General features: G+C 40.9%; 1 protein-coding gene and 1 long non-coding RNA gene across 2 annotated transcripts in view; both read right to left on the bottom strand.

Moving 5' to 3' along the window:
• LOC120462375 (b(0,+)-type amino acid transporter 1) overlaps window positions 1–16330 on the bottom strand; it is a 51791-nt gene that overhangs the window by 1446 nt on the left and 34015 nt on the right. Inside the window, exon 5 of the mRNA XM_039650999.2 lies at window positions 9870–9957. Within this exon, the coding sequence (XP_039506933.1) occupies window positions 9870–9957 (88 nt within the window). The remainder of the gene's footprint in view (window positions 1–9869; window positions 9958–16330) is intronic.
• Window positions 1322–3155, bottom strand: LOC148973471 (uncharacterized). Its single transcript, XR_016146640.1, has 2 exons — window positions 2076–3155; window positions 1322–1530 (listed from the first exon to the last, which is right to left on the bottom strand). It is a non-coding gene; the product is annotated as an uncharacterized LOC148973471 (long non-coding RNA).

The raw sequence follows: 16330 nt of genomic DNA, 5'->3' as shown, positions 1-16330 counted from the left end.
CAGGCCAGCAGACATTAGTATGTTTAGGGTAGATTTATATACTATTAAATGTATAAAAACTTTACTTGAGTATATTTCTTTAGCCTACTAAAAGCATAGGCTATACTCGGGTAAATTTTTAATACATCTTTTTTCACCTTGGTTATAACATAAACAGAACATTAAAGGTTTGAGTATTTAAACAACCAATTTTGTTTTTCAATTACAAGTTTTATTTAGGGCATGACATGACTATTACCTATATAACACTATTTGATGCCATTGGTAGTATACGACGATCAATATTCTTGCTTCGGCATAACATGATGTTGAACTCCATCATATTGCCGAGATGCTAATCATTTGATCTGAAGTGAACGCTACACACGACCGTGTTTTCCGAGCCGAGAGGAGAAATCCCGTCTCTTCACCTGCTCAAACCGCACCAGGAACGAAAGATAGGCTATATAGCACCGTCACTTTTATTGTAATGGAAACTTGTGGACTCGATCTTGAAGTCCTGACAGGCTGGAGTTTTTGCAATCTCCACAAACACAATATTTACCATGACGATGATAAATTAAAATGCAAAAACTAACGAAAGCACACTGACTGACGAGCGCTCTCACTGAACACCAGCCTGCTCTCACTGAGCCGAGGCTGCGGCTCCCTGCTATGACGTCAAATGACGCGACGTTGAAAAAAAAGCCGTTTTTACTAGCAGTCCAAGAAACGCTCACTTTATCTTCTAAATTAGTGTCCTTATGTTGTTTTAAAACATTTTAAATCCTGCATTAACTTTTCATATGGTATTTTCATACAAGGTTATCTATAAATTTCGATTTTTTTTTTACCTGCAATATGCTCTTTAACTCAACCTGCTTGCAATCACATCATTCTCGATTAGGGCACAGCAGGGCCGTGCAGAGACCTCTGTAGGGGCAGGTGCTCAAAGTATAAAATGGGGCACATGGAAACAAGGCTTTATAGGGCTGTGCTCAAAATATCAATACAGCAATATATCAATACAGATGATTCTGCATCGATACAGCAGCAAATGCATTGATGCAGTTTTAAAAAAGAACCAGAACAGAAAAGACAAATTTAAAGTTTAAAAAAAAATAATAATTGATGTGCTCTATATATAACTCTGGGATTAGAAACTGAAGCATCTTAAGTTGTTCCAACCTGATGGCTTTTTCTTCTCTGTTATACAGAATAATAAAGAACAGCTGTTATAGTGAACTGTGTAGGACAAAATCAACGTGGCCCATGTTTCGTGCAGTACAGTATAGTTTTATTTAATGGCATATCAGCATCTGTGGCTATTTTCATGTCAAAAACTGATTTACAAAAATACAAGAGTTACATTTTATACAATGAAAATAAAAAACAAAGCAAACAGAAACAGCAATTAATACTTTACAAGATTTTTAACATTAATGTGATGCCTGTTCTGGTAAATTCTTACTTAAGTCCTTAAGTGAGTTTGCTGCCTTTGCTGTTGATGTTGTTACTGCTGCTGCTGATACTGCTGGAGTTGATCTGAGACTGTAGACATTAAAATAAACAGAAATATAGGGTATTAGGTGATTAAACCATTTTTTATGTGACCATGACAAGATGTAAAGATTGCTGACAGTGTTTGGAACTGGCTCACTAGTCCACTGACCTGCTAAAGCTACAGATTCTGCCCAGGCTGCTAAGTATATAATACAATAATAGTATATAATAGTAACGTCACTAGGGCAGATGTTCACAGAGGCTTCTGCACACAAAACATAAGATACTGGTAAGCCTATGTGATAACTTACCAAAGTTGTGATAATCATTTTTATGTGAAAATATTTTTTTTATAAATACTGTAATAATAATAATAGTTTAAAGTACAAATAATAGTTTTTAGTCAAATAACACCCCTCCACGCCCGTGAAAGTTTTCTCCCTCAAACAGCAAGCTAACGTTACTTCTACAGCCTACACACAGCAATACAAACAACATCTCTCTGCATACTCTCTTCACGTCGTTCTAGTAAAATAATAATAATAAGTAAACAAACATCAAAATCACTTCGATGAGAATAAAACACCACTTACCAGCAGCTGCAGGAGTTGAAGATATCCTCTGGGAATGCGCGATTGCGCGTAGCCGCGCGAAATAAAATGCGCGTGCAGCGTGAGGAATCAGGTGAAAGGTCATCACGTGGGTCATTTTATTTACGGCTAAATTATTATTCATTCATTTTACTACTAGTTAGATGGGGCAGGCATCCACAAAAGTGCCTTTAAATACAAAAAAAAGGAGAGGAAATTTTGTCTTGACAAAAGGGCACTTTGGGCACCAAGGGGCAAAAGGGCAGGTGCTCGAGCACCCAACGCCCCCCCCCCCTCTGCACGTGCCTGGGGCACAGCTGATTGGTTCCTGCTGTATCATTTTTTTTTCTTGATAAGAGTGGAGAGAATGCAGCTGAACTTTAAGTACTCTATCAGATTTGGTTGGTCATAAAAGGGATTAATCATTCAAAACTTTTATTTGTGTATGCTCACATTAACAAAAAAAAACTTTGCACTCTGAACTTCTTTATGGAACACATCACAAAAATGAACCCAAACTCAACGTGCACTTGCCACTCAGACATCAGAGATAGGCCTGCTGTATGTTTTATAGAAAGCTTGAAATGTCTATTTTTAAATGAAATAAAATAAAAAAATACTCCTTGACTACATAATCCATATGAAACCAACGAGAGGTACATGTTTCCCGTCTGAGATCATTATTGACAATGTGGTCATTCCCACATGCTAACACCCCCATCACCTCATTAATACAACGTGACATCAAAAACACAAATCCATATACTCTAAGGTAATACTTGTTGCAATCAGCTGCAGGGTCTTTTTTTAATAGAGCAAATTAACTGTTTCTCTGTCTCTGTCATTCACTCGGATAATCAGTTTATTTTGAGTGCTGTGTGCCACTGCACTGTAAAAAATATTTTCTCAAATCAGCTCATGTTCACAAATGTTCAGATAACATAATGTTTATCTAAGCAAAAGGAAGCTGGAGCACTGCTGGTGTCCCTTGTATCCTCTGGTGCTCTTGGAAGGGCTGAAAGTTCATAAAAATTGGAAAAAAAAATCCAAGTCCAGGCACTCAGGGTTACAAAAGTGAAAAAGGCCTTTATTTAACAATCGAGGGCTAAACCATTAAAAAACGGTTTATGGTTTTTTTAATGGTTTAGCCCTCGATTGTTAAATAAAGGCCTTTTTCACTTTTGTAACCCTGAGTGCCTGGACTTGGATTTTTTTCCAATTTTTATGAACATAATGTTTATGTTGAATAAACTAATCTGTGAACTACAAAAACATGAATTTGTGAAAACGGTGACATCATGCGCATTTTGAGATCGGTCATTTCGTATTGCATAGCTAATAACGTGGGGAAACTCCTTTCCTCAACAATATTTAAGCTTATGTTTTAAAATGCAATCCAGCTGCTAGTTAATGGTGAATATTGACCTATTGTGCATACCGTTCTTCCCCACTAGCTACAGGGGATATGCGTTGCATTTTGTTTTATAAACACCTTATATTATATAGTGTGTAGGCTACGTAAGGTCCAGAGGCAGGCGCAAAATGGTGACAGGTCCTGAGGCAGGCGCGCATATCCATGACAGGTCGAGTGGCAGGCGCATAAGGATGAAGGGTCGTGTGCAGCTGCCCCTAGCGGTGACAGGTTAAGTGACAGGTTGAGTGGCAGCTCCCCTGACACTCAGAGATTTTACCAACTAAAGATTTGTCATGAATTGTTGCACAGCAAACACACTCTCTGATCAAGCTAAAACACTGCTATCCCTAAGTCACTAACTATCCCTATAGCTTTTAAATGCTTTAAATCTTTTCCATTTGCAAGTAAATTCCAACCTGTGCATTTACAGATCCCCTTCAAATCATCAAATATTTTCAGACAAAAACAAACCAATGAAAGAGGACAGCAGCATTGCTGTGTCAACCGTGGAAAATACAGGAACATAATTAATGAAAGATGTTTTGCAAGTTGAAACTTGCAAGGCAAGATGAGAACAATGGGCTTTATGCCCAGCTGCACTACTTCCTGAACTTCAGCCAGCTCCTTGTTTCCTGTCTGCCATTATTGGTCAAATTGATTAATTCAGGTGTACCTGACCTCAGTATTCATGGCAACAATAAGCAGACACACCTGAAATAATCAATTTGGCCAATAATGGCAGACAGGAAACAAGGAGCTGGCTTAAGTTCAGGAAGTAGTGCAGCTGGGCATAAAGCCAATTGAAGATTATCTTTCTCAATCTTTCCCATATACAATGGCCCTCATTTATCAAAAGTGCGTACACCAAATTTCCAGCGTACACGTGGAGTAGCCTACACCCCAAACCATGGTGACTTTGAGATTTATCAATATGGACGTTGGCGTACGGCATGCTCAAATCCTACACCAGCTCAGGATGAGAAATGCGCAGAAAAATTCGTAACACCACAAAACGTACTGACAAACAAAAAAATATGGCCCTATCTTGCACCCGGCGCAAATGACTTTATACACAAACGCATGTCTCATTCCTATTTTGCACGCACGCAAAGCGGGATTTTCCCCTCCACACCACAGACGCACGTCGGTTAGTCTCAGCCTCAGACGTCACGCCCACGGAACGTTGGCTAAACGTCTGATGCATATGGTACACTTAACTGGAAACACTTCAGGAATGTCGAAGTCGTCATCTGATTGGTTGAATTTTATCGGATTTCCGGGGGGCGTCAGTGTCGCGTTTATTTTCGGTCCGCCGGGAAACAAAGCGCAGAAGTGTGATTGCGGAAGAAAAACTGTTGTGTTTATGAGTGACAATGAGCATTAATCAAGATCAGCTAAACGTGTATGTCCCCTCCTATCAATTATGGAAGATCAAGTGAAGTACTTAATTGCGAAGGGGATATCAGCCGCGTTTGTGGGCAAACATGAAACAACAGACGCTGACATCGCAGCTGGCCGAGATTCAGTATTCATATATAGGGCGCACACTGAATTATAAGGTGCATAAGATACTGCAGAGTCAAACGTTTGACTGCGAGTATTCAATGTGCGGCGGCTCGCTGACAGCTAACGTTACAGCTGGCTGTTTTGAATGAGACGAGCCGGTTACTGTGAACGGGGAGCGCTTTATGAACATAACTGTGACGCACGAGCAGCGCCGGGGACAGTGAGTGAGCGCTCGTGAGCACGTGATTTACACACATAACCTGATTTATACGAGGTTGAACTGGCCGTGTGACAAAGCGGGCATAAGATGGACATGAGCGCGAGTTCGTGGGTGAATTTAATAACGCGGACCGTTGTTAACGAGCGCCTCTGGTGACTGCTGCTGACTGACTTGTTGCACGCCGGTCTGATGTTGTGGGGACATTTCGACGCCCCGAAACGTGACGCTGAATGAAACGAACTGTAATTGGTTGTTTGACATGTCGGTCAAACGGCCTTATGGGCGGGCCTTGGCCAAAGAAAGCTGCTATGAATTCCAGACCTTCAGCCGTCAGTCTGAAGGTCTGGCTACGCGAGACTACACGTCGGTAAACTAGGAAATGAATTTGCGCTCCCTGGGCGGATCGACGCAAAAAGGAGGCGTGTTTCGGCGCAAACATTCCCTGGTGCTATTTTACAGTTCCAGAAAACAATTGCGCCACTGACCAGAAAAAACCTGGTCTAAAGTCAGTGGCGCGTTGCGCGTGGTTCATAATGCTATTTTAAGCGCGCATGCTTGCCCATAATGTAGCAGGTACACAACGCGCATACACTGATTCTCTTGTCAACTCAGATGCAGTAGATTTTATTTTTGCAAATCATACATTAACAAGGAAAAATATTAACACATGAGGGAAATCATTGTGGTTTACATGAATGAAAAAACCCAATTACCCATTTTTTAAGGCTGAAGGATCCGACCTGTTTGCCTAATAGTGGCAAGAATAATGTTTAACCGGCGCTGATGTGCCAGAGTTTCTCCCATCCCCATACAACGTCACCTCTCTGTCTTTCACTGCCCTGACAAGAACGTCGGTCTCATCGGCTGTGAACGTTCCTGGCGCGCGCCTGGTAAACCCGCCGTTACAATCCGTCATGCAACATGCGCACCTGCTCTTAAAGGGTATGTTGGATGGCGCCCTGATTGGTTTATTTCACGTTACACCCAAACCACACCTATGAATAATGAAGCTACTTCAGACCAGATTTGCGCCAGGCGCAAGAGGCATTTATCCCGCCGGGAAATAGCAACAGCGCCGGACCCGCCCACAATGTTACTTGCGCCATGCGCTTTGACATTTGCGTTTTAGGGGCCCGTTTCAATAAGGAGGTTCAACCAACTCTGAGTTAAAGCTTGAACTCAGAGTTGACTTACCCTGAGATGGGAAACTCTGAGTTTTCGGTTACAGAACAGCTGAAATGAGTTAGTTCAATCAACTCTGAGTTGACTGACTCTGAGTTAAGCGCGTGCACCACAGCTATAAAAAGCCATTATCAATGGAGCGCAGATATGAGTCACCATGGCAACAGCGCCAGACAAAAAGAGGTGTTGAGTATAATTAATTACCAAGTAATCTAAATATTGTAATTTAATTAAAGGGATTACTCTTAATTCTTCTTTAATTTAAAATAAAATATGATGCAATTACATTAAATAGGCTACTGCATAAACTATAGACCAATTCAGTATAAAACAATAGTGGATTTAGCATACATTTTTAAAAGGTATATTTTTATATAACCTTCTCCCTCTACACTCTTTGATCAATTCAAGAATAATTCATGCAATTGTATTGTTAATTTGAAAGCATTAAAAGTGCAGTTTCTTGTCTCTCCTCCTTGTATTAATCAAGTGGTTGAGGTTGATATAGGATTTAGTAATATGTAGACCAATACTTTCTAGAGATAGTAATTATTACATTAATCTAACTACACCGTTGAAGATGTCATTTGTTGTTAATAATTCATAACTATTTTAGAGTAACTGTTATAATATCAGAGGTGAAACTGGAAGAATGTTATTCAACCTAAAGTAGTCTACTATTACTTTGATACATTTTTACTTATGTAACCCCTCACACCCGGGTCCTACTCGCCCCGCTCCGAGCGGGCCTCGAACCCGGGTCTCCGGCGTGAGAGTTGGACGCTCTAGCAAGGAGGCTAAAGACTGCAGCCTCTAGCGTCTGTCGCTAGAGCGCCTATTGAGATCGGGGAGTGAGGTTTACTCGCACAGCAACTACTAGCTGGCCTCCGTTACACTCACCCCCCTAAACCTCACTCTCATCCGGGTCACGGCACCAATGTAACCCCTCACACCCGGGTCCTACTCGCCCCGCTCCGAGCAGGCCTCGAATCCGGGTCTCCGGCGTGAGAGTCGGACGCTCTAGCAAGGAGGCTAAAGACTGCAGCCTCTAGCGTCTGTCACTAGAGCGCCTATTGAGATCGGGGAGTGAGGTTTACTCGCACAGCAACTACTAGCTGGCCTCCGTTACACTTAAGTAAAAGTAAAAATACCAGTCTAAAAAATCTACTCAAGTAAAAAGTAGTTAATTTAAAACATGAGTAAAAGTTGCTGAGTAACTTGTTTAACAGCGGGGGTGGGGTGGGGGACTCCCCCATGTGGGGTTGTAACGTATGAGAGTTTCACAGTATGAGAACCGTCTCAGAAAATATCACGGTTTATGGTATTAAACAATTATTAAATATATAAACTGCATTATTAAATTACAGTTATTATTTTCATCAGTTAAAATGACAGTTAAATAAATTAAACATTTGTTCAATAAAACATAATATCAACTAACTTCAATAATTGATTATGATTGACATCTTATTTTTTATCATTAATAACTTATTAAATTTTATTACAATTTTTTCAATGATTTAATAGAAATACATTATCCAAAACAGTGGTAATCAAATAAAAGTTTAGCAAATGTTTTTGTTACGGAGCAGGCTCCCGCTCCGCCTCCTCTCAACCAGCAGAGGGAGCCGTCACAGGAGTACTAATCTTAGCAGGACTCCATTCTCCATAATGCACCACCCCTGGGACTGATTACACACACACCTGAATCTCATCGGACTTCCTATTTAAGCCACACTCATACATTCACTCAGTGCGAAGTATTGCATTGCCACGGCTGTAATGACTGAGCGGTTTTCCCTTGCCTGCCTGTCCTGTGTACCGACCTTGATCTGTTCTACCACTCTCGTTAGCCTGCTGCCTGCCCCGACCCGGATTGTTTTGGATTATTGTTGTTTGCTGCCTGTCCTGATTCTCTGCCTGTTATTTGACCATCCTCTGTGTCCTGTGATAACCCTGCTTTGCCGATCTCTGACCCTTGCCTGTCTGACTTACCTTTAATAAAGCAGCGAATGGATTCAAACATGTCTCGGGCCTCATTACAGTTTTAATCCTTTTATTTTTTGGCAAAGTGCTGCAAAACAGATTTAGTCAATTAAACCATGGACAAACAATATATATATTCCTTAAAGAATGTGTAAATACATTTTAGTATTATTGTTGGTGTTTAAACAGCACTTCCTCATTAAAAAAAGGGGAGGAGACCGCAAGAAACTCTGGGTTTACTGAAGAAAACCTGCTCCCGACCAGGTTAGGTTCACAGAGTAATTTACCATAGTAACTGACTCTGAGTAGAAACGGGCTTGACTTACTCTGCTTTCTCGGGTTTGATATACCCCTCTTTCTGAAACGAAAAAACCCAGAGTTTCCCTCATTTCAGGGTTAACATACTCAGAGTTTTCACTTAACCTCCTTTTCTGAAACAGGCCACTGATCGTTAAAATATGGCCCATGATATATTATGACCCACTGTAAAAAAACAACAACAACATAGTAATTATAAACTATTATTTTATTATTATTATTATTATTATAAACTAACTATTTATTATTACTTTATTTTTGTGCAACATTTCAATGTTTAATTTGTGTGACTTTACCAAAGCATTTGATTTGTAAGCATATGTATTCCTTCAATTGCGAGCCTATGTGCTTTACCTGACGTTTCAGGATTATCTGTTGAAGCTCAGTCCTACTCATCACATTTTAGTTCTGATTTTAATGTGCTATTTAATGATCTGAGGTAACAACTATCGTTGGATTCGTCGTTTCCTGATCTGGATGTCGACCAACATCTCGAGTTGCTAAATGATGCATGGTTGGACACTGTGTGTGAGGGACCAAGCAGTCAAGGGCAAAAGACGCAGGATTTCCAACCGAAAATTATTTATTAAATACAAAAAATAAAGTTACAAAATCAAAATAGTTGAAAGACTGATCTGAAAATAAAGTCTGGTCTAGGCCCATTACGGAACAGAATCCAACTTAACAGAAATCAAATCAACCAAACCAACATGACCTCCCTAATGACACACAAGGGGAACTCATATATACTAGTCCATTAAACACACCTCATTTGATATGTTCAAGGACTCCCTTTGCAGTGACCAGAATGCTGCCAAGGCTGCAAAAGCTGCTTGTTTTTCTAATTTAATCTCAATTAACTATCAACCAGAAGGTCTTGTTTTCAGTTATAAATGCTGTTTTAAACCCACCTGTTAACCATTCCAAATCCTTCAAATGCACTCTTTTTTCATTTCAAATTTCAAAGTTCTCTCAAACAAAGGACAATAAACCGAGAGTTCCAGCGTGCAACTTCTCCACAATTCAATCAAAAATATCTTCATTTGTGTTCCGAAGATGAACGAAGGGCTTACGGGGTTGGTACAGCATGTGGGTGAGTAATTAATGACTTAATTTTCATTTTTGGGTGAACTAACCCTTTAAAGAATGGATCATGAATGTGTGTTCTCACCGTAATTTTCCGGGGAAGGTCAGGTTTCTTGATTTTTAAATACAGAAGACCCGATACTGTCATACCATAGAAGATCCAGGCGGTAAAGCTAGAAAACAAATGGAATAATGTCAGAGAAACATTTTTGGCCAAATTTTGCTAAAAAATATATTCTGATTACCATGGCCCAAAATAAAAATTCTCCAATAAACTTCAGAAAATGCTTAAGTGCATGTGATCAGTAGCATGTGATCATTGAACTGTGATCACACAGTTATGTCCATTGATCCCCATGAGCTGCACCGATCAAGCAGTAGCTAATGCATCTTAGTATTAAGGGCTTAAATATCATATATCATATATTAAATATCAGGCTTTGGTGGATTCAGGCTGTAACCAAACCTCCATTCATCAATACCTAAAAGCAAAACAGGGCATTGGATATGAGCCACAAGGTTAAGGTGATGTGTGTGCACATCAATGTGGTGGAATACCCTCTAATGCCTGCCAATATCCAATTCAGGGGGAAAACGCCATAGAGTAAAGGTGGCGGTTAATTCCCGCTTTAGGCATCCACTGATTTTGGGAATGGATTGGCCAGTTTTTCCCTAATTATTGGGAATTCTTTGTGTGGATGCTTCTTAGGGCTAGGGAGAGGAGAGGCTGGGGATGCTGTCGCAGGAGATCGCCTCAGAGCAAACGAGAACGAGGGTGGAGCTAATGCCGCCTGAGTTTGGATGACTTTGATGAAACGCTCAAGCATGCATTTGAAAGGGTCCACGCCATCGATGGACAGCTGCTCCAGCCTGATCAGCCGCTTTTTCTTTCCCTATTTTGCCATAAAAGGGACAGATTGTACCAGGTGGCACAAGACACCCAGACAACAGAAGATACAACTCAATTATTAGTTCAATTTTTTTTTCAGGAATCCCTTTTCCAGGTGTTTGTTAATGACCTTTTTTTTTCCCTGCACAGACAAGTAAGCTGGAGTTCTGCGATCTTCATTTGAGATTTTCTAATTAAAGGTTCATTCAGTCGGTCTGTCAGGAGCCGCTTGCGCTGTTTGTGCGACTAAGGCACCGTCCACACTACTGCGTTTTCATTTAAAAAACGGAGAATTAAAACGAATTAAAACGAATATGATCTCCGTCCACACCAGCATTTTATCTGCATATAGACCCTTTTACAGTTGGTAAAAATGGTGACGTTTTTTTGTGGGCGGAGCTTAGGTGGAGGCAGAAATATCCATCTGGCCGCTTCACTAACGCTAGTTAGCAAGGATTGTTAGCTTGTTTTTTTAACAATGACTGGAGAAAATCTGATATTATCTTAATGTGTAAGGTCACTCAGTGTCCAGGACCGCGATTGTTATTTCCAAAAGTTATTTTTAACGGACAGAACCAGATTGGCCGACCCATAGCCACCTACACGCTCACTCAATGCATGGACGATCTGACAGGATTATAACGTTACGTTACCTCGGGTGAGTGGCCTGACTTCTACACCTACCTTATAGAGAAACCGATCGTAAAGAGGAACTGATGGCATATAAATCTTTAGATGTCTATAACTATGTGCTGAATGGTCCTGTACAAGACTTGTGTGTACGATCCGCAGTTCTGCCGAGCCAGGGCAGAGAAGACGACAATGTAAAGAGTGTCATTACGGTGCGATTTTAATCATGTGAATATTTTCTAGAAATAAAAATCCAGATACAGCATATTCATTTTTCATTCATACTTGCACCAAACAACACAATAAGATGACATTTAATAATAATAAAAGTAATTTAAGCTCCTTATTATGTAGCCGAATCTGTGCTGGTTTGCATTGGCCACCTCCAGTTTTCACTTTGTTTTGCCTCCAGCTAGCGCCGTGACGTAACTGTGACGTCGGCGCAAAAGGGGTCTATCCGTTTCTCAAAACCAAGAATGCAAAGAACGGACTTGTGTTCTTGGGAAGAAAGCTCTTGCTAGTTGTTCTTGGAAGAACGAACTCACGAGGTGACGAGCACACAGAACGCTGCTGACAGTTTGAGACGATGTGTTCTTGCTGGTATTGCGCAATAGTATCCCCGCACAGACGCCGTCTGCAGTGCCCAAACATAAAGAGAATTATTAGGCTTTATCGCCCAAGCCTAAGGAATTACTCTACATACACTACAATGTAATGTATATTCATAACAATAAAACAACACCTGTCTCATTTTAATTCTGCTTCTGTTGTTTGTTTGTGTACATCACTAGCCAACGGCGGTAAAAAAACTGTAATATTCAGGTAACTTTTGACCTGCCTCTCTCTGCTTCCCGCTCCTTCCGCGAATGCCGAAATGAATTATGGGATATTTCTGCCGTCAAGTTCACACAAGTTACCAACTGATGCATCCACGGTAAAATGGGAGTATCAAGAACACATCCGAGATTTTTAACCGTTCTTGCCTAAATGCAAACTTGTGTATTGGGACAGTACTTGGGCCGCGACTGATGACGTTTTACAAGTCCACAAGAACACAAGTACAGACAAGAGGCATATTGATCTCCGTCCATATTAAAATGACTGAAAACGTAGATCACGTGACCATTCACCAACACTGGGCATGCGCGTGCCGGTGTAAATGTTGACGAATCAGGAAAGGACACGTCAGGACTAATGACACCCAATCATAGAGCCGAGCGTAAGCCTCTGCGTCCCGTCTTCAAAATCCCAAAACCGAGCTGCAGCGTTTAGGCTTGTTTGAGATGAACAAAATCTGCGCAGAACCGATCACCGTTGATTGCCTGTGCTTTTTTCACTCCTCCTCTCACTGTAGCCGCCTACTCTCGCATACATTTCAGGCGAGGCTTATAGGCGCATCTCAAACAAGCCTTTTCTAAACTTCTCCGTTTTAGGGCTTCATTTTTTCCGTTTTAATCTCGATGGGAGGTGCAAACGTAGCAAAAGGTCTCCGTTTTTAAACGTAAACACAATAGTGTGGACGGGGCCTAAATCTGCAATCAGAATGCAGGCTTTCCAGCAGTGTTTTTATTGTTGATCATATTATACAAGCAAGAATGCAGTGTTTCCTGAATATCCACACAATTTCAAATGTGACATTGATTTTACACAACAGTTCAACATACAAAATTTACAATAAGTCTAAAAGTTACAATAAGTGATGTAGGCCTATTGTGAACGAACCTGTGGCTTTGAACGAATCGTGAGATTCAATAATGATCATTTCATAAATACAGCAACTTGCTTCGTTAATGAATGAATGACTCAATCATAAAGACAGTGACTTACTGCCACCTACCGGCGATTTAAATTTAATGTTTAAAAGTATCACATTGTTTTTACCATCATTGCATATTTATTGAAGATTGTTTTATTTAAAGCATTATTTATTTTATAAAGGTATTTAGAACTGGAAAAAATAAAGGGGGCAAATATTGTCCCTTAATGAAATAGTTGTGAGAGAGGGGGTATGGCACTCTAAAAAATTGGGAGAACCACTGAACGAAGGAACAGGGATATGTTGAATTGCAGAAGTGCTACTGCTAACGAGTGCAATGTCAATAAAGCCTGTTACCTTAATTTAAATTTCTCATAATAAGCTTAAAGGGGTGATGAACTGAGAAATCAAAATTTCCTTGAGATTTTGACATCTAAGATGTAATCATATAATAAGAATATCCTGTAAGTTTCAGAACTGAAAACGTCCTTGTTAGTCCAATAAAAGCTTTTATTGACACCAGCCCCAGCAAACAACTAATTTTTTAAAAGTGGGGAACTATGACGTCAAAGAGGATAAAACACCACCCCTGCAGAAGGAGATAAAGGCCTACTTCTTCATCATGGCAGGTTTAGCCCCGCCCACTGATTCGCGTATTACACGCATAGCTAAATAGCATAGCTAAATAACATAGCCCTACCTCGTGATGACAAACCAGATCGAGCTACCGAGAAATACAAAAAAATTGTGGAATGCCTGGTTGTGGAAGAAGACAGTGGCTGCATATGCTTCCTCTGGATTCCAATAGGACTGCATGGATAAACTTTATTTTTAATGACGTTCCAGCTGATGAGGGTAAAACCGTCTGTTCGTTTCATTTCACTGAGGATTGTTTTGTAAACAAGACTGGATTTGCAGACAGATTAAGAGTAAAGAATGGTGCTGTGCCGTCTATATTGGATCTGACAGGAATGGTGCAACACACGGACTCTGGGTCGAACATGTATGGGCGAATCATTCCGGTTGCCATTTTACAACATTGGACGTTTTCAAAACAATTTCCCCCATGTACACCGACGAGGTGAGTTGAGACTCATTATAATGCAAAACTGTTATCCACTCACAGCAGTGGGTGTTTACTTCAAGCAGTGCTTGAAGCAGTGCTATTAAGTATATTTAAAAAGCCAGTTCATGACCCCTTTAATTGAATTGGCCTTGAGAGAAAAATTATAATGACATTTTTTGTCTAAAGACTACATATAAAATAGCTACCAAAATTAATGTCGGTAACTACAGTTTGACTAAAAGTAATGAGTAATGAGTAAAAGTTCACAAAAAAATGCAATGAATTTTTATCAACTAAAACTATAATAAAACTATGAAAGACAAAGTGACTGAAATGTAAATAAGAAGACCAATAAGCATTTTCGACTGAAGATGAAGACTAAGACTAAATCAAAAATGGGTGCCAAAATTAACACTGGTGACAGTGAGGTGACGTATGATTTCATAATAACTGACGATTGTGTAATAATGTAACAGTGCGGGAGAAATTTGCTTACTGGACACTGAGTTATTGACAATTTCTATGAGACCATATTAGTTGCCAAGGGAATTTCCTCAAGTATTCCTGACAGATGTGTATATTCACCCTAAGGTTAAAACTAAAAATCCAGTTCTCTGCTAAGACTCGTTTATCTCACCCGATGCCCCATTTTTTGTTATGTGTGAGTGATTGCAACAGTTTCATCAGTACATCACCTGTTGCACTCATAGAAATAAGACTCTTGATTTATGCTACAGATCCATACAAGTAGCACTGCAAGCTTTTGCTTTTGCTCTAAATGTTGCTTTTTAATGAAACCTACCCACATTCAAGTGCTGATAAAAATGTATGAATCTAGAATAAAATATTGTTTGTTTGTTCGTTTAAAGTAGAGGGCCTGTTCTTTTGATATATTGCATGTTCAGATATTCAAACAACAAAATATTCTATAGGGTCCATGAAACTTTTGTGAAAATGATAAAAAAAATAAAAAATACTGGTGCTGGCTAGCAACTTTTTTCAAAAACTCTGGCGTGAGGGGAAGGAGTTAAAAAAAAAGAGGAGAAAAAAGTTATTTTTAAAAGTGGTAACAAAGTTGTTTATTCTCTTATCATGAAGTAAGAGCAGCTATTGCAATGACAAAACAAAAAAATAACAATATAAATGTTTTAAATTCTGATCGCAGGGTGGTGAGGGATAGAATGAACTTAATACAGTTTAACAGGAAAGAAATAGGAATATGGTTAAAGGGCTATACTTCTAATGTGTACTGTAAAGTATGATTTTTTGCAAAGTAATATGATGTTCTCTTACGAGAGGTTCTCTCGTATTGCGTAAGCTAGCTTACGCTACGGGAAAGATTCATCTTTGCTGAGAATTATTCCATAATTTTGTAATCATTGTCAACGCAGTATCTCTGAGGCAGACCATGAGCGGGGCTAGCTAGCAGCTCATTGGTTCGCTCAGACAAAATGCACGAACCTATGGGAGAGCGGCGCTGAGCCCGCGGCCAATAAGCGGACGGCGCTCGCTCATTGCGTCAGAGCCCGCCGAAAGGGGCGTGGCTACAGTGTATAAAACTGGCTCTCCCAGGCTCGGTTGTTGATTCTTCATCATTCAGCGAGCTACACGCATCCGCTGTCCTGGGAAGAAGCCGCCGTCGTCGAGAAGGCACCTTCTAGCGAGCTCCGGAGACTGAGGAAGCCGGCCGTCTGCCACCTTCAGCCGTCCTGCAAGCTAGCGCCGTCCGACGCCATATCCTTTTACTTATTTCACTCACAAAAGAGCTCGAGCGTCTTTTTCAAGATGCCTCGTATTTCCTGCGGCTCATGCCGCTCTCCACTCGAGGAAGGAGACCGCCACCCCATCTGCGCTCTCTGTCTCGGAGTGGAACACGCAGAGCTCGCCCTCGCCAACGAGGATGCGACCACTGCAAAGACCTGCCTCTGTCCTCCCTGCAGGCACGACTGCAGGCGGTCAAGACCGCTCCCGCGCCGCCTCTCACTTCGCCGCGGAAGAAGAAACGCCGCTCCCAGAGGTCGCCGGAGCCCCCTGCGGATCCATGCGGGCCGGCGCTGCCGCCCACCGACCGCTCTCCCTCTCCGCCCCAGCCGGACATACAGTTGCCGCCGAGTGGCCGCTCTGTTGCCTCCGATGACACCGCGGAAGAGAAGGACTCTTGTTCGCTGCACGCTTCTGACAGCAAGGACTGGTCGTCGATTGGCT

Source organism: Pimephales promelas, chromosome 15, assembly GCF_988280905.1.
Source record: "Pimephales promelas chromosome 15, fPimPro1.hap1.1, whole genome shotgun sequence".
In the NCBI taxonomy this organism is placed as follows: Eukaryota; Metazoa; Chordata; class Actinopteri; order Cypriniformes; family Leuciscidae; genus Pimephales; species Pimephales promelas.
This window is presented reverse-complemented; position numbering and strand designations above follow the sequence as displayed.